This window comes from Artemia franciscana, chromosome 4 (genome assembly GCF_032884065.1).
Source record: "Artemia franciscana chromosome 4, ASM3288406v1, whole genome shotgun sequence".
NCBI classification, from domain to species: domain Eukaryota; kingdom Metazoa; phylum Arthropoda; class Branchiopoda; order Anostraca; family Artemiidae; genus Artemia; species Artemia franciscana.
Genome location: NC_088866.1, coordinates 27,730,098 through 27,749,107, shown reverse-complemented (window position 1 = coordinate 27,749,107; position 19,010 = coordinate 27,730,098). Strand labels below are relative to the sequence as shown.

Genomic DNA, 19,010 nt, shown 5'->3' with positions numbered 1-19,010 from the left:
TTCACTGCTTTATTCAATTAACAAATCACAATTTTAAAGTTGACTTTGTCCTTTTTTTATATTGATAAATACATGGAAAACATGCAAAAATAAGTAAATTTTCTAATTTTTAAGAAAATTTAGATCAGTGTATAAGACAAAGTCTAAGTAATGTCATAATTCTGGCTTGGTGATTTATGACAAGTTGATGACATGTTACAATATCAGCTTTTTGATAGAGAACACAAAATTTAAGTGGCTGAAACACGAAGAAATAAAGAATAATAGAAAACTTAATGAAAAATTAAATGACAAATGATGACTAAAGAAAACAATAAAGAGCTTCTAACCAGTAAGGAAAATCCAAATAGAGTGGAATTTAAAGCTCAATCAAATATCAATGTTTTTCATTTTAACTCGATCTAAAAAAAATGAAAAGCGGAAATGAGAAATTCCGGATTATTGTTGTTAATTGTATATATTATAATTTTGTGTATACTTGTTGACTTATTTTCGTGTGTACGTGACAATTATTATTGTTAATTGTATATATTATAATTTTGTGAATGTTAATTTTGACTTCTCGACGAATTTTTGTGTGTATGACAATAAAAACTAATAATCGGCTCTGTCCGTCGCATGTTTTTTAAATAAAATGAATTTGAATTTATTTGAATTTAAGCTAAACAGAGAAGTTCCAAGAGATAAAGGAGCAGCGAGAAAATTAATGGTTAGTTTCAGGAAAACAAGTATGGCTTTGAATAAAAAAAAAGTTTAAACTTGTCAATGACCATCGTCGGATTTCAACTCTAATTTTTAAAGTTGCAAGCTAAAACCCATTAAACATTTTTTGTATCTCATTTATTTCACTTTTTGTAAGTTCCCAATGCCTTATTTTTAAACCTGTTTCGGTTTTAGAAGTTCAAAGGTTTTGTTTTACAAGTTCGATTTTACGGTTTTACAGGTAAAGTAGAAGCGAGAAAATTCATCTTTAGTTTTGGTAAAAACCAGGGCATTTATGGCGTTCCTAAGGTATTGCTCAAAGAGTATGGGTAACTTACAAAAGCTTGAACTGGTGCTAGCGTCGATAAAAAAAAAAACTCTATCTAATATTTGGCGACATTTGAAATTTTTTCACTGTAATATTAAGAATAGCTCATTTTATTTGTTTAGTTGGTAAAATTAGTGTAGTAATAAATTTCTGACCTCAGTTTTTGACAATAAAACGATCACAGAGCTTGAAAAGTGCCCAGTATCATCAAATTATAGATGGCGAAGATGATATTTTGACGACAACAGTGCCAGTTTCCACTTTTAGAAGTTACCCATACTCTTTGGTATGGCTTTTTAACTAAGTTCCGACCTTGAGATGGCAATCATCGGATTTTGACTCTATTTATTTTTAATTAGAAGCTATAGCTCCTTTTGTTTTTACCTCTAAGAGCTCAAGCCAAGTGAAATCACCTTTCGCGTAGCTTGCGACACAGCCTCTTTAAAAAATTAAGTCTGATGAGTAGTGTTATTTTGGCAACGCCGTATAATAGGTACAAAAGTCATGAGAAAATGTGAAAAGCTTATGATTTAAACAAGAAAAAAGCCAAAGATAAGCTATCAGAGCAAGACTCAAAGGCTTTAGGTTATAGAAAATGTGAAAACAAATTATACGGAGAGCACAAACTGAGAAAATTAAACTTGTAAAAATTATATTTAGTGATTCCACCAGAATAAAAAAATCTTATATTTCATTGCTCCCTTCAGGTACATCATAAAACTTGGTGCACCTGGAATAGTTTTTGAAAAATAAAACAAAACGTCATATGATTATATTTCAGATAAAAGCTTCAATTATATCACAGTTTCTTTTCGGAGCCCTTTACAATTTTAAAGTTTAAAATTTAACCTTAAAAGAATAGCTTAAAAACGTTAATAGTATGCATTGAATCAGTTAATGTAAGCTAAAGGTTTCCATCAGTTGAATGTGCTTCACATGATAAATGTCTGTTCAATTCTTTGTTTGATTCTTTTCTTCGTTTGGGCGGAGTGGGAGGGGTGTGAAATTTCTTTATTATATCTTTCATACAGCTAAGAATTGAGAGTTTAAACCTTAATTTTCAAAACATAGATTTTACAGACTTTAACTCCCCACTCTTCAGAGCTTCATCGACAGAACTGGTAATGAGGGGGCGACAGAGGGGTTAGCTTATGTTACTGTGGCCCATTTATCCCATACCACCTTCAGAACTAGAATTTTGCTTTTAATAAATAGGATAAATCAATTGCGGCACTTGACTTAAATGAGTTTGGTTTGAAATAGTGTTTTAATTAAATCAATTAAGGTAATTTCAAAAAAGACTCAGAAATTAATATTGAATTTATGTTAGCAAATATTTTTCTATTCGTATTATTATGTATTATTTATCATGCATTATTACGTAAACATGTATTATTTGCGTATTGCATAGAAAATATTATTGCATTTTTACAAGCAAAGATAGGTATCCAATCTAAAATACATCTGTATTCTACTGGGAAACAGTACCATCTATAATACAATCAAATATTGTTCACCAGGGGGACTTTCCACAAGGGGTTGTCAGTAGGGGGGACCAGCTAGAACGGATTTTGTAATTCTTTCCGTTCTTAATATCAAATCATTCAAACCAAAAAATTTTACTGCCAAGCAACTAAAGTCAACCATTGCGGTATCTGCTATGTCAGCTGGATAATACGGGATCCAAAATTCAAACCTAGCTGCAGCAACACACTACAGGGCTCAGAATTTGCTTCAGTTGAAAGATAATGCGAAAGCGTTTCGATTATAATCCAAACAAGAAGAAGTCTGAAGAACTCTATGGGGGCTTCTACCGATGCTTCTTCAGAATTTCACACAAATATGGCTAACAAAAATATTGAGCCTTGTACTGGGTTTGGATGAAGGACAGATTTCTCTTTAATTTTTTTCTTTCATAATTAACGATCATAATTAACGGTGTTATCTAAAGTTAGAATAATCAGTTATTATCCTTGTCAGCTTAAAAAAAGCTAAGCCCAAGTCTTATCGAGGAGAGGAAAGCACTAGAGAAACTAAATCTCCCAAAACTGAAATTTTTTAGAAGGGAGTTGATCAGTGGAATATAACAGTTATTTAATCATTGCAATAAATGTTTTGAATACGATAGCAGTAAATAAAAAAAAAGGACTTTTAAAATGAATATATTTGACTTTTGGTGATTACTAATAATTATGTAATTAATATGTAAGGATCTGAAAAAGTTTTGTCTTCAAATAACTTTTAATATCAGACTTTCTACAGCCAAAATGTCAGTAATTATATTGGTATTTTCAGGTATTTACACCCCTGAACACCAAACCTAGTATACATTCAGTACAATCCTTACATGGTGAATGCAATGAAACTTAACATTAAATCCATATCTGCTCTCAAAGATGGCTCACAATTTTTTTAAGTATTTAGAAAAATTATGAAAAGAAAAACGAACTGAAAATTGATTACTTTCTTTACTTTCGTGTACTTGCTGTCTTAAAATATTCAATTTTTATTATTGATTTGATTATTAATTGAAAAATTAAAAATTGAAAAAATTTGGTTATTAGGTGATTATTAACGAATTAGTTAAACATTACTTTAGCATTGATATTTAATATCTAATTTTCATCTGTGAAAATTGACGAAGACATCAGCAGTCACTATACAAGAAGTAAGGCTCTTAGCAAAAATCAAATTATATTTTTCGATCCAGCATAGAAAATATGTTAAAAAAATTTGATTTTTTTTTGTAAAAACAGAAGGGAGAGTGGTATTTTTTTGGAAATCCTAATATTTTTGTGAAAAATACTTCTAGATATCGAAATTACACAAGATACTTCTTTTGCATTTGCCTTAATATGTACGAAGGACAATGAAGGTGAAATCTTATTCTTTGAATCGGTTATGGGAGAACTACATGACCCAAGACCGTACCCAGGACTCTTATTTAGAAGGACGGACAAAAATTGGGGGGGGGTGTCAAGAAAAATAACATTTTCCTGGACATGGCCCTGATACGACCATATATCTCTACAAGATATCGCAAAACTGAACTTCAGATTTTGATGAAAAAGACCCGCATATCCAATAAAGAGATTTCTGTACATTTGTAGGCGTAAATTTGTAGGCTGTAAATTTGTAGGCGTCAAATTTAAGAAACATGAAATTGCTTTTGTAAAAAAAAAAAAAAAAAAAAAAAAAAAAAAAAAAAAAAAAAAAAAAAAAAAAAAAAAAAAAAAAAAAAAAGCTAAAAACACACAGGGCCTTCATGTCTGAATTTTTATGGACGAATAGCGTCTCGAACCGTTCTAGCGGAGTGGCTAGCACGCTAGACTTGTAATACTGAGGAAAGGGGCTTGAGTCCTGGTGTCGCTGAACGGAGGTCGGTGATGTGACTCTATAAGCTCAGCCAGAGTCGACCCATCTCTGAATGGGTACCTGGAGAAATCTGGGGGAAAACACGGGAAGCGTCCTCCAAACACTTATTTGACTGCCAGCCGAATGCAGAGAACAATGCGATCAATACCTTCTCTACGTAAATCATTGATCAGCATACAGAAAGAAAATTTTTTAAGTTCTTTCAAATTTAAGAGATTAGTTTTGCTATTTATGTTCTTGGTTCAAAATCTCAACCTAACAAAATGTGATACTGCCTTGAATGGAACATCTTAGAAAATCTGGGTTTTCAAGTATGAATAGTCCTGAGATGAGGCCATGGGGAGGGTGTCTCTATTCTAATGTTATTCATACTCTAAAATAAAATTGGAAGAGGAGTTCATATTAGAGGCACAGACCATTTTAGCGAAAGAATTTTCGAGCCAAATTCCAAGCAAGAATTCCCCAAAACAAGTTCAAAACTCAAGCAGACAACACAAGACACAAAACATGCAAAATTCACCAAATTTCCGTATTACCTGAGCTTAAAAATGATGGTTTTTCGCTTGAATTAATTGCATACTGAATCGGACGGAAAAGATTATTATTGATTGGCGAAGAGGTAGCTATCACAGGGCATGCTTGAACTGTTTGCACTTGTCGCTTGTTCACCAGTACTTGAGGTCCATACGACCTTCGTCCTCGCAAATTGGGATTGGTGATAGTCGGTTTGGACCCATTGGCTGGTCTTACTCCATTGACACCATTTGTAGTTGCCATTTCTGTAAAAAGAAAAACTATAAAAATAATGGAAATATCTAAAATCAGGAAAAGAGTTCAATACTATCTCACAGAGGCTGAAAGTTATATTCGGAATGACGATTTTTGTGGCTAACAAGCTATTTGAAGGGTTAATGACTGTTACGTTAATGGTCGAAATATTTAAGTGTCATTCATCCTCAAGGGATGTATTGGGGCATTTCGCTAGGGTGTGGACCAGGATCCAGGGTATGGCTAGGGTCTCGATAATACGATACTCGCCAACACGATCTTTGTGTATGAAGTTTTCAATCCAAATTAATCTCGTAAATCAGGAAGGAACTTCAATTTTATCTCTTAGATGTTTAAAATTATGTTTGACGAGGAACTTTTGTGGCTTATGAACTATTTGAAGGGTTGATGGCTTTTTTGGTCACGGAGCTATGTTGGTTATTGATATACTGTGCTAGTTTATGAACTTAAGTGTTGTTGATCCTCGAGGAACTGTATTAGGGCATTGTCGAGGGGAATGGACCAGGGCTCGGTGATATGACGTTCATCGACATAGTGTTCGTGTTTGACATTTCAAATACAACTTCTCTGCGGTTTACATTCCAATATTACAAGGTATTTTCAAATTTGCCGTCTATAGTTGTATTAGGTAAGGTCCTCAAATCCTCTCTAAAAAACAGTTTACATTCACTAAATTATTAACCAGAAGAACAAGAACAAAAACATTCAGGAGCACAATAAATCATTTGTTGAGGGTATGGACCAGGGCTTGAGAATACGACGTTCATTGGCACGATGTTCGTGTTTGATGTTTCAAATACAACTTCTCTGCGGTCTACATTCCAATATTACAAGGAATTTTCAAATTTACCGTCTATAGTTGTATTAGGTAAGGTCCTCAAATCCTCTAAAAAAAACCAACACAATTGTCCACCATAAAAGTTTTTCCTTTTAAATGTATTTGTCAGTTTACATTCACTAAATTATTAACCAGAAGAACAAGAACAAAAACATTCAGTAGCACAATAAATCATTTGTTGAGGGTATGGACCAGGGCTTGAGAATACGACGTTCATTGACACGATGTTCGTGTTTGACGTTTTAAATCTAACTTCTCAGTGGTTTACATTCCAATATTGCAATGTATTTTCAAATTTAGCGTCAAAAGTTGTATTAGGTAAGGTCCTCAAATACTCTCTAAAAAACACAATTGTCCACCAGAAATGTTATCCCTTTGAAATACATTTGTCAGTTTACATTCACTAAAATATTAACCAGAAGAACAAGAATAAAACATTCAATATCGTAATAAATCTTTTTACTCGAAATTAAAGGGTTTGCCTTACACATTTTCTAAAAATGGGCAATAAGCAGCAAGGTGCAATTGTGGAGGCACATTAGCTCACAAAAAGTGGAGAAGGCAGGCCAAGACGTCGAACACAAAATAATTCGAGTGATTTTTGCTTATAATTGCGAAAAAAACGATAGCATTGTTTACCATCAAGTATATTTGACCAACAAGTTCTATCATTTTTATTATTTTTATAATTAGTTATTTAGTTATCGTATTAAAAAAAACGGTGTTTAAATTCATCTGTAGCTCTGGAAATTTCAGGCATCACCTGTTCAATCAAGACGTGTTTTGACTAGTCCTTGACCTTGCTAACGTCCTTTTCAGAAAATATGTACAAAAAAAGAATATAAAAAAATATATGAAGAGATTTGATGTAACAAAATAGAAAAAAAAAAAAGAATGCCTTTTCAGAGAAAAGCATTATCTAGACACTTATAATGGTTGAGTCATAGTTATCTAGCAGATAAGCTTTTAAAGCCGTCTTCAAGTTGATCATACTAATCTAAATAGAAGAAATAGTCAATATCAAGACAAATCCAGCTATTCAATTCAAAGGGTGCATATTACGCTTTCTAAAAAAATGTGCTGTGTGTCTACAGGCAATTCGCCACAGGGTGCATTTGTAGAGGAAGATTCCTTCATAAAAGGCAGAAAACAGGGTAAGACTAGGAGACATATAATAGGAACAATTGTTTCTTATAACTGTAAAAAGAAATAAAATAAAATGAGACAGCGTTATTGACAAAATACATTCCTTATGCACTAAAGCATTTACGGACCTACAGGGATGATTTGTTCATTTTGTACCTGACTGATTTTGAATGTTTACTCGTTTCCTTTTAATTCATTTGACCATCGAATTTTCTTATTTTTAATTATTTATTTTAATTAGTTAATTATCTATTATAATTAGAATCTGTTTAAGCCCACCGTCAGCTTTAGGCTTCACACAGCACCTGTTTAATTAAACAATACTTCAACCGGTCTACCGATTCGGCCTGTCGTCAGTGTTGTCAATGATTATGTTCTGGGCTTTAGTAATATCTTTTCGTTCACGTTTTGGCAGAGGATTTAAACTTAAACAATATCGAAATATTACTTATTAGAGCAATGGATGCCTGGGAATTCATTGCTACAGGTTAGCTTAGCAAACTTCTAATTGCATCCAACAATAAGGCTGAGGCTAAGAAGATGCAGGTTATTAAGCTTGTTATATACTTTTAGGATTTTTTTTTTTTAGTGGGATTTCTTGATTTTAACAACTTTACTTTTCAATTTTTGACTGACCGTTTAAGCTGAATTAGATTGTATTTGCTTCGTAGTTTTATTCACACCGTTTGTTTTTTTTTTTACGGGCTTTCTATAATTGTTCTTTTCTCGGTTGATTTATGTTTTATAGTTTATGTTCTTTAACTGACCTTTTTTTATGAAGTGAGAGAGAAATAGTATATCGGCAATATTTCCTTATGAGAATAAATTATAAATAAAAATTTATCCCCTTTTTTATTATTGAATTATTTTTCTTAGAAAGATCAATCCCAAAGAACACACGCAGAGCAGCTGAAACACTAAGTCCCACACCTAGCACAGCTGTTTGTGTTCGATCTGAACATTTCTTCAAATAATACGTAAAAATTAATATAGTCATTATTATAATAAATCTAGGTGCCCGAAGCAATATGGTGTCATAATATTACGAGGATTGTATTTTTCGTAATTTTATTCGCACTGAATTAAATTTTTTTCCCGACCGACTTTTCTAGATTTTTTTTCCGGGATTTGGGCATTTTATGGTTTCCCTTTTTCCTTGCAGCATTTTCCTAAGCGAAATGCAATGTTGGCAATGTTTGCTGGTGCGAGAAAATTTGAACTGTAAAACTTATTCCTTTTTCTTCACTATTTAAGGTTAAAAAAAAATACTACGTACATATGCGGAGCAGCTAGAGCGTCCCCCCAATCCAAAACATTGTTGTTTTTATTTTTAACTTACCCTCAAATATTAAACTAAACATAAAAACAGTCGGTACCGTACTACAATTACTAATTCCCAAAGTAATCTTCCTTATCTCAACCCTCTAAAGATTACTTGCGTACCTACAGACATTTTATATGTAGAAACAGTACTTCAAAAAAGAAATCTCTCCCATAGATTCTTTATATTCTCCCTTCTTAGAAGACTTGGCAAAATATCCTTTTTTGTTTTCTTCATTGAAAAAAAAAATTAAACAAGTAAATCACAGCCAGAGTAGTATTCAGGATTTTTTCGGGGGGGGGGAGAGGAATTTTGAAAAATACTGTCAAAATCAGCATTTTCGTTCCGTTTTTACAAATCAGACAATTATTTCGAGGAGGGGGTTCAAATCCCCCAATCCCTTTGGATACAACCTTGCCCTGCCCATTCTAGATCTTGAAAAACACCTTTTTTACGTGTTATTTTTAATTATATATCCTGTCTCTACCATTTTCGTATATCGGTGCTCCATGACTGACAACTTTTTATAACCAACAGCATAGAATAATGAAGCCATGGTTTTACCTACATAGTTCTGTTATTAATTCTTAATGTTTAAAACATAAACATGAGCATTATCCGTGTACTTTCAGACGGTGGTGGATCCATGGGGTGGGTTGCTCCCCCCCCCCACCCCCAGACGTAATGGTGGATTTGTGGTTGGGACCGCTTGCTCTAGTTTGGGTTGGGATGCAAGTTATTTTTTGTAATTGGTATTTAGTAGTTGATCTTTTAATAAGTTTTTAAATATTAAGAGTATATCTTTTTCAAACAATTTTGAAATAAGGTTTCATTCACTTTGTGCGGTCTCTGTTCGATTTTACAAATAACGCATATCACCAAAAAGTATTTAATTAGATTTAGGTTTATCAAGGGAATATGTCCGTATTACCACAAAAGCCAACTGGTAGTTGAAAATCTTCATTTCGCAATAACAAGGATGGGAAATTTAAAATCCTAACTTCTTTAGGCAGTCAAAATAATATTTCAGGATTATGCTGTCACAAAGAGGCTAAAAAGTAAAATACTTGCTTCTTTTTACTGTCAAAAATTTGTTTTCGAGTCTTGCTATGGCACTGAGGCGAAGAAATTGATACCATTACTTTTTTCGGCCGTCTGTTTTGGTTTTTTGGGTTTTCTTTTTTTTGCGAGAGGGGGGGGGGGTCAAAACAATGTTGTTTTTTGGGGGTATTTGTATAATAGAAATTAAAAATATGAGAAGTACAAGAATTATTAATTTAAGTTTTGGATTTTGGTGAGCAAATGTTGGCTACTATACTGCCTATTTTCATGTAATTAAAACTTTGCAATTATATGACATATAACCTCCTCTGTTCATCCTAAAACACTAAAATAAAGGTGAAATTCTTTAGAGCTTTAATAAAAGTACGCATAAGTATATACCTAAAACTAAGCATGGGAGTCGAAATACTCCATCAAAGGTCGGAGTAATCATTTAAGAAGAATAGATTTTCGAAAAATTGTTCATCAAAGAAGGCATATAATTATATGTCTTCTCTATCTAGCTGGTTTGAATTCTCAGTTTGAATCAGTGGAATGGCATCGATTTTTTTTCAAACATTTACTAATAAAATGTTGATAAAAAGTGGAAATTCACACAACTTGAGTTAATCACGGAAACAGAATGCAACTGCAATATAACTTCAGGATTTCTCACCTTCTCAATACCAACCAGTCATAAAATATAGCCATGTTTTTGTATAGGGGTTTGCATATATTTGTCCATAAAATTGTCTAAACTGCTATATTTATACCGCTAAGGATTTTTTTTACTTATTTTGATGCATGCCATCCAATCATATTTCCATGATTAGTTGTTTATAAATTAAAATTTTTACAGGACAATTCTCTTACTTCATACTAAATCTGAGTCAAATTTAAAAATTTTATTTTTGTGCTCAACAGACAAATCGAGATTTAAATGTTTGAATTGAGTATCTGAAAATCTAAAGATTTAAAAAAAAATAATTAGAAATCTACCACAGCCTGAAACCCAGAGAATTTAAATCACCGTCACTATCAAATTAAACCACTATCAAATAAAAAAAAAAACACATAATTATTGGTTTTTTAAGGAGTATTTCAACTCAAATATTCAGTTTGAAGCACATACCTACATGCATCTTTATTTTAGAGTTCATATTTTTCTGATGATTTTGGTCTGTATTCGAATATTTTAGGATGAATAGAAGAGGAAATACTAACGAAGAGCTCTGACAGGACTCTAGACTGACAGGACTAGCCATTATAAACGTTCACCGAAATATTGAGGCAGACATCGACCGCGTGATAAATAAATATGGCGGGAGTGGAAATAGAGAAATAGACTGTTACTTATAAAATTGTTAATTCTGTAATTTAAGCGAAATATATCGAAGTTGAAAAATTGGAAAGATAAGCTACGTTGTTATGATAAGTAAAATTTTAATTAATAAATTTTTAAGGTTTCGTCAAAGTTGATACTGTTTATTAAAACTCTATTTTTAAAAAGAAACAGTTATTAGTTAATACTTTATTGCCTGTACTTAGAATCCTAGTTTTAAATGATTTCTATGCATTTCAATCTCTTCTTTCTGTTTTCCTTGTTACACCCCTAAAAAACTAGTACTTAATGTTTAATATATCTTTTACGAGCATACAAGTTGTATCTTTATCCTCATTTCCCACTTTCCATTACTGTCATAATTTCTAAGCGATACCACAAAGTCAAGCGACATTCTAAATGGTTTGACCTATACAAATTGTCACAAAGAGTGCATGAACCCAAAAGATGGTTCAGGACTCTTTTTTTTACAATAAAAAGCTTAACTCAATCGTTATAATGGTCAGAAGCGCAAAAGCAAAAAATTATGCAGAAAATATTCTTTTTTTTATTTATATTTTTATATTTCTTTATTTTATTTTATTTATTTTTTATTTTATATATTATTTTTTTTATAGACGGCAAAAAGCTTTTTATTTTTTTTTATGGCGGAGTGGTTTTTATAACTTACTATCAACAGATTTATTAGAACTTTAACCCTCACCAGATTTTAGATTAAATTTACGACCATCATTACAGCCCTATGACAAATAACCGTCGAGGTTCCCTTTAAATTGCGGGTATTTCTTCGCTCGCAAGTTTATCGAAGCAACCTATTATGCACTCCCCACCCTAAAGAAAATCCTGGATCCACCCCTACTTCCAGATTTCATTTTTGCTTTTCTTTAAAGCTATAAAAAAAAAATACGTTGTATCTGTCTATTTACTTTGGGCCTATGCATTTCACGCCAATAGTTTACAATAGAGCTGTGTGAACATTTCTACATCCGTCTCTAACTCCTGTTTGAAAGGGGAATGTCTTATATTCTGATAACTAAAACAACAATGAATGCGTGGCATAGATATCTATTTCAATACTGTCAAGTGAAACAACTCACTAATGTCCTTCTGACAGATTTTCTGCTTTCGACTCATTCTCCCACAGTTGATGGTTTTATATTCTGTGTCATATAAAACCCTGCAAATTTTCGCACACACTGATACTACTGCTAACAACTCACTGCAATATCAAACCACCTGAGGCCACCACAAATACTCAAACTTCTTTTCCACCCCAAACAATTCAAACCTTCCCTCTATACCCCTCCCAAGAAGCTCCAGGTTCCTTTAAATCACCTCTTCCCTCCCCATTCAGAAACAGCCTGCTTTTAGTTTGGCCCTAGATGGTGACCAAACTGCATTAGCCTGTCATACTTCATCGCAAAACACGTCCAAGCCACTTCAAGCTTTATGTCATAACAGCCCTAGAAAGTAGGATAGCACCATATTTTTCACACAGCTTGTTGTTTGGTATACTGTCAGTCAAACAGGTGCGTGAAACTGTACACAATTCTTCTGAAAACATCGAACAAACCCTCCTCTGTCTTCCAAAGCGTCAGTATTTCAGAACCATATTTTACCACTGCATCACCGTAGCTTCTAATTTTTGCTCATGGTACAGCTTAAAACTAGTACTGTAGTTAAACCCAAAGAAAGTTTCATATCAGGTTTTTTCCTAAAGCTCCAAAACCCATCACCTCAAACACTTATTCTAGTTACATCCTCTTCCGGAAACAAGTTTGTCCCCAAAATCTTAGGCAAGACCCCCCTTCAAGTATTGAATTTTCACAATCAAATCTATCAATTTAGTATCATTAACAGGAGCATATAATTAGATGTTTTCCAGAGAAATTGTCTACAGATTGTTTAGGCTACCCGACTGACTGGCCGTATTTCCAACAGCAGGCTGTACGAAAAGTGTGGTTCAATCCCGTTTTCTAGGGCTACAATGAGAGAAAGGTTGGAATGACTAGGGCACATTATGTGGATTTCAGATTGCCAAAGATTGTCCTTTTTGGCCTACCATCTAGGTCTAAACAGAAAGCAGGTCGTCAACGGTTGGGGTGGGAGGATGCCGTAAAGAAAGATCTAAGGGAAATACAAACTTACTAGAAGGGTGTTAAGAAGGAGAATTGAATAGATTGGGATGGAGGTGGTGTGTTCGTAGCTGAGTTTGCCATAGGCGGCTTGGTGATGCAGTGAGTTGTTAGTAGTAGTAGTAGTAGTAGTAGTAGTAGTATATAATTAGCAACATTGCATTTAAGCCTCCCCCAAAATATTAAATTCCCCCCCCCCCTGAAAGATAATAATTTTGTCAAAATAAATCCATGATCATAACCTTTTATTTTAGCCGGCAACAGAAGAGCTAATCACTTACATTGATGATACTGGGCTTGGCATTGTAACCAGTATTTGGCGTTCTAAGCCTTTCACCTTTCGACCTGATCAATTCACAGGCTAATTATGCTTTGAAGGAGTGTTGACTCATATCTTAAAGATAGCTTCTTCACTTTCTTACTCCCATAGATTTACCAAATGCTTCCATTCCACAAAACTCATCCATCAAAATGGATTAAATGCACATCAGTTGCGTACATAGGAATTTACTTCTCAAAAAGGGGTACAATTCTTCTTCTTCTTTCTAATTAGGAAGAGACGCTAATAGATAACGTGTATGAAATTTCAGGCAGTGTATAGTTAAAAGGGACAGGGGATATTTGGCTAAATACCAAAATACAGACAATTTATCCAGCACTCTGTCTGTGGCATCAATTCACGGTAACATTGGGGGAGAGTACATGTTTTCGAAATTTAGGGGGGAAGGGAAAATTATTGATTTTTTTAATTTTTTGACAAAAGTATAAAATATAAAGGATACTTTTCAAAATCCATGAGAGGCCCAGAAAATCTAGAGGATACACTCCTCTTAATGATGGCACTATGCTCCTTATGCTATAGTTTAGCTCGTGTTTATTTTACATGTTGCTCTAAATACCTTCTCACAAAAATATTGAAAATTAAGGGGCAAAAATACTTTTTTGAGGCTCCAGGTACCCCCTCTACCCAAAAAGATTACCTACAGGCTACCGCCTATAGTATTTGGCATGCAACTATGAAATCGCACTTAACCGTTAGTATTAAAGAATCGATGGTCCACTAACAACCGCTCATTTTATATGAAATCGTTTGTTTTAAGCCGATTAGTTGTCTCGCCGGTTATTTCAGAGCTCTAAGGCATTAAAGCGAAACTTTCAGAGAATGTTGATGGGAATGTTGAACTAAATCAAAACACATTTTGTGCATATGGGTTGTAAAAGGGGCGAAACTCAGCACTGACTGATTGTTTTAATTTGTAACTTCCAGGAAATGATAAAGGGGTTTATCAATTAACCAAACAGACAATATTTGCACGCTAATAGCACTACTACTACTTCTACTGCTACTACTACAATCGCTACTAATATAGATGCCACTACTACTAGTACCACTACTACTATTACTGCTACCACTACTATTACTATAATTACTGCTCCTATAGCGAGTAATACTAAGGCTAAGGGCATTGAAGTTAAAATAATCCCAGTCGAAATCCTATCTAGTGGCACAAATTTGCAGAAATCGGAACCTCCCCGTTGGCAATCTCTTTCGTTTTTTAAAAGATTGCTGAAACTTAAAGTATCAAAGAAGGTGGAAATGAAATCTGATGGTGTATTGCCTAAGCAGAAAATAACAAAAGCAAACGAACCTTTAAAATTATGAGGAATTGCAACTTCAGTTTTTAATGAAAAACATTTCATATGTACCGAGACAGTTTTCGCCAATAATAGGCGCCAAATTTAGAAAAAAGGTGATGTGCGTAAACATCAGCCAAAAAAAAATAATAGAAAGTGTAGCTTTCTTTTGAAGGTATAGCTGTCTTTGGGAATGAACAGACTGTTAATGTTTGATTGCGAAAATGTGATACTGCCCCAAGAACTTCTATTTTTGAAACAACAATCGAAAAAAAGATTTTGAAAAATTCCGGTTGTCAGGCATGAATATACCTGTCATGAATATGCTATTTTTTAATTCGAAGTCATTTGTACCAGCGTTGGACATTGGTAAAATTTACGTTCGAATGATCCATATTCGAATACTTAACACTGGATCGATGCGATCAACTATGGTGGAAAAAACGGCAAATAAGCAAAAAACATGCACCTGTGACTATTTTCAAAAATTCAAAAATTGGATATTTTTGGACTCTGGCGCTTCAAACCTCCGATAGCGTTTTCACTTTTTGGCTTGTTTTTTCTAAAATTATGCAAATATTATTTGTCTAATACCCTCCGATGGTTAACTTTAAGTTTGATAAATATTACATATATAGAAAAGTATTATACTCTGTTGATGTAGATGTTGTTTACAAACTCCCGTTTTTTAGACTTGTGACTTCTAATGTCGAAGATCGTTCCCTACTTACTTCTAATTGACATTAACGTTTTAGATGTAAAAAAAAAAAAATATCTGTCAAATTATTATTCGGATTAAGAACAAGAGACAAGGCTTTTTTATTGAGGGGCAGAGGATGCGGTGTAATGAACAGAAAAACCTATTATTCCATGAATGTCTTCCTTCTTAGAGATTTTTTTTATTTTTTATTTTTATCGGAAAGTAACACTGCACTGATCCTCCTTAAGTAGGTAACCTGGATACGAAGAGTTATTGCATTTATTCAATAGCCCCAGACAGGTTCGATTACCATTCAAGATTAATAATTAAACAAGGTACTGAATAATTACTTTAAATAAAACTATTCAGGAAATATCGTCAACACCTGTTTATATGAACCAAAATTTAATGGGTAAAAGTTTCTCGAAAATAACTGTCCTTGTCCATTGTTTTTAAAAATACAAGCTTAAAAACATCATTCTAATTTAACACATATAACTCTTGCATTTAAAAAAGCTGAATTAGAAAAAAATTCTAAATTTATGCTCAAGATGTAAATCTTGTTAGACATTCCCCTCCCCCGAAAAAAAGCTGGGCTTCAGTGCTATCAAAAAATAAAAATAAAAAATAAATAATCACCTTTTCCAGAATTCGAATTAAATCTCTCCAAACGCTTCAACGTATTGTTACCCATCGGTCTTACAGAGAGGGGCGTCCTACCGCTTCCAATAACTGTTTGGGAAATTTTAGATGGCTCTGCTGAGACGCAATGTGCAACAGATAAACTTCGATTGGCTTGCTTGTAGCTATCCGCTCGCTGTAGGGTTGCAGATAATTGGACGCCATTGGTTGCATGCAGATAGCTTTCAGTTCTTGGTCGAAAATTTTCGTTTTCTTTACAGGATTCACTTGAACTTAGGTGAGGATCTTTTCTTAGAATAGTCTGCACAAGTGAAGTACTTTTTAAGTCTTGATATCTTCCCATATATGTGTTCAAGACAGGTTTCGTATTAACGGCACTTATGGTATTCACATCCCTAATGTCATTGGAATCTGTCTGTTTATTGGATGACTGACAAACTGCAACAACGTTTCCTGCCTTCTGCGCAGTAACACAATTTTCAACTTTTGCACATTTAGATGGCGATACTGTTCTTTTGGAAATATTTCCAACATTTTGTTCTTCTATAATTGATACTTTCCCGGGAGACACTGACCTTCTCACTTTATCAGCATTTACTGGCAGTTGATCAACGGAAGTTTGATTCACGCTATCCATCATGTGGACAACAGCAACGCTTCTTGCTTTAGTAGGTACTTTTTCCTTAACAGAACACCCAGGTTCAAATGTTGTATTTGCTCCCTTCCTCCTTTTCAAACTATCTGAGCTATATACAACCCGACCATCTGAGTCTAGTGTAACACGAGCACCTCGTTTCCGTTCTAATGAACTAGAGCGGGAAGAGGAACTGTCTTCGGCAGTGAAGGGTGTGGCTGGGATTACAGTGGGTAAGTCTGGTATAGAAAGAAGGTCAACATTTACTTTTTTCTCCAAACTTTGTAAAATAACTGTTTCAGAAATAGATTGAACTATAGATTGAGATGAAATAATTGAAGAATTGAGATCTTTGATTATTGGTAATTTTACTACACCTGGAGGTGATTCTTGTGTTTCAATATGCTGCATGAACAAAGCTTGAATCTGGGATTGTAACTCCTCTTGTCGTTTTAAACCATTTTCAATTACAGACTTTTCCTGTTTTTCACTTAAATCACTTTCATCATCGCTACCAGGCGGTGTGATAGCACACATACTAGGAATTCTATTACTACGCATGCATGTTTTTTCTCTCAATTTTTCTGAGTCTGATTCAGAAGAAAGGTCGGGCTCTGGTGAAGAGCTCTTGTTTTCTTTATGAACAATTGCTTCAACATTCTCCTGAAGAGACATATCAATGACTGTTATAATACTGTCTCTATTCTGCGCAGTCGAGTTTCTTGGGGGAGGTGGTGGTGCATCCTTTGCAAAATCACGGATGATCACTGTTCCTGCGGAGCTAGTTGTTGTACTAGTGCTGCCATGACCAAAAAGATCATACTCGGTTTCAGCAGCAGTTCCTTTAAGGCCACTATCAAATTGAAAGGAGGTGTAATAGCCTTCAGCATCACAGCTATATACAGAGCTTGTATCATCACGGACTTCGGGCGTAATTGTGCCTTCACTTGCATGAGACGATGCTGAAGTATCCATATTTAATCTGTCAGAGCGAAGGTGGGGCGGCACAGCTTGGACGAGACGGGATTCCAGCTTGCCTGCAGATGTGTTAGGACACGTTGATCGACTGCTTGAGCTAAGTAGGGAGTCACAGTCAAGAGAAGTAGATGATGTGCTGCGCTTTGTCCGAACGGGGGCAGGAGATACACTGGCAGAATCGGAAGCCCTGGTGCTTGTACTTCCACTCCAATTTCCTGATGAAGAACGACAACCTTCTTCTTTTGACAAATTTCTCAGGCGGACCCCTGAAAGATTTAATAAGATACTTTTTACAGCTGGAATTAAATTACATGTCACTTATGCAAATCTATAACAATACTGAGGTTTGTGTTTGAGATTTCGATATTTCGACTTAAAAATATGAATTTAAAATTAATATTTAATCATTGAATTTAGTTAAATGATTCAATCTAATTTAATTATTAAATCATATAGTCATTCAATAATTACTGTTATTATATCATAATATATTAGCTACGGTATCTTAAATGGTATAATATATTGAATGTATTAACATATACGAATTTTCTGAGACTTCTGAGAAAATTCGTTAAGAGCCTTAATTTTGGTTTTTGCAATTGATGTCATGCATTATGTTAGTACATCATATAAGCATTTCTTATGACATCACACATGACATGATATAAGCATTTTCGTATATGATGTCATACATAGCATAAATAAGATTGTTGAGTTTAGAATCAGTTATTGATGTAATATAATGTCTGTTGGAAGGCATAAAAAACGAAAATTTTCACCATCAGTTGCGACAGCACCTTTACGGGCAGCTAAAGCAAAGGCCATTGCTAAATTGTTTAAAGTAATCAAAATCCAAAGCGTGTCAAAAATGAAAATAAAGAGCAAAGACAAGGGTGGTTAGAAGATATGCGAAAACGACAATTAGAGCATGTCAAAAAGAAAATGAAGAGCTGACACGGGAAGTTAGAATACATGCGACGCCTAGCATGTGAGTGAGTCAAAAATGAAATAGAGAGCAAAGACTCACGCGGTTAGAAGACATGCGACGTCGAGCATGTGAGCGAGTCAAAAATGAAAATGAAGAGCAAAGACACGCGCGGTTAGAAGGCATGCGACAGCAAGCATGTGAACGAGTTAATGAAAAACAACCTGGACAACGAGAATCAAAACGTGTCAAAATTGAAAATGATAGTGATGACAGTGAAATGATAGTGATTGGGATCGGGATTTTGACATTGATAAGGTCAACTAAACAAATTGAAAATGATAGCGATGATGATTGAAATTTGGATTTTGACATGGATAAGGTCATCAATGCCTGTCATACCTTTGAAAATCCAAAACTTAGAGTAGATAAACCGTTGGACGAAAATGACGTATTTGTCCCATCACCAGAATAATTAT

At 34.0% G+C, this 19,010-nt stretch overlaps 1 protein-coding gene across 1 annotated transcript in view; it reads right to left on the bottom strand.

Moving 5' to 3' along the window:
- Window positions 1-19,010, bottom strand: part of LOC136026240 (uncharacterized) — a 142,560-nt gene that overhangs the window by 19,373 nt on the left and 104,177 nt on the right. The window contains exons 6-7 of the mRNA XM_065702597.1: window positions 15,992-17,872; window positions 4,942-5,184 (exon numbers count right to left, since the gene is read on the bottom strand). Of these exons, the coding sequence (XP_065558669.1) occupies window positions 4,942-5,184; window positions 15,992-17,872 (2,124 nt within the window). The remainder of the gene's footprint in view (window positions 1-4,941; window positions 5,185-15,991; window positions 17,873-19,010) is intronic.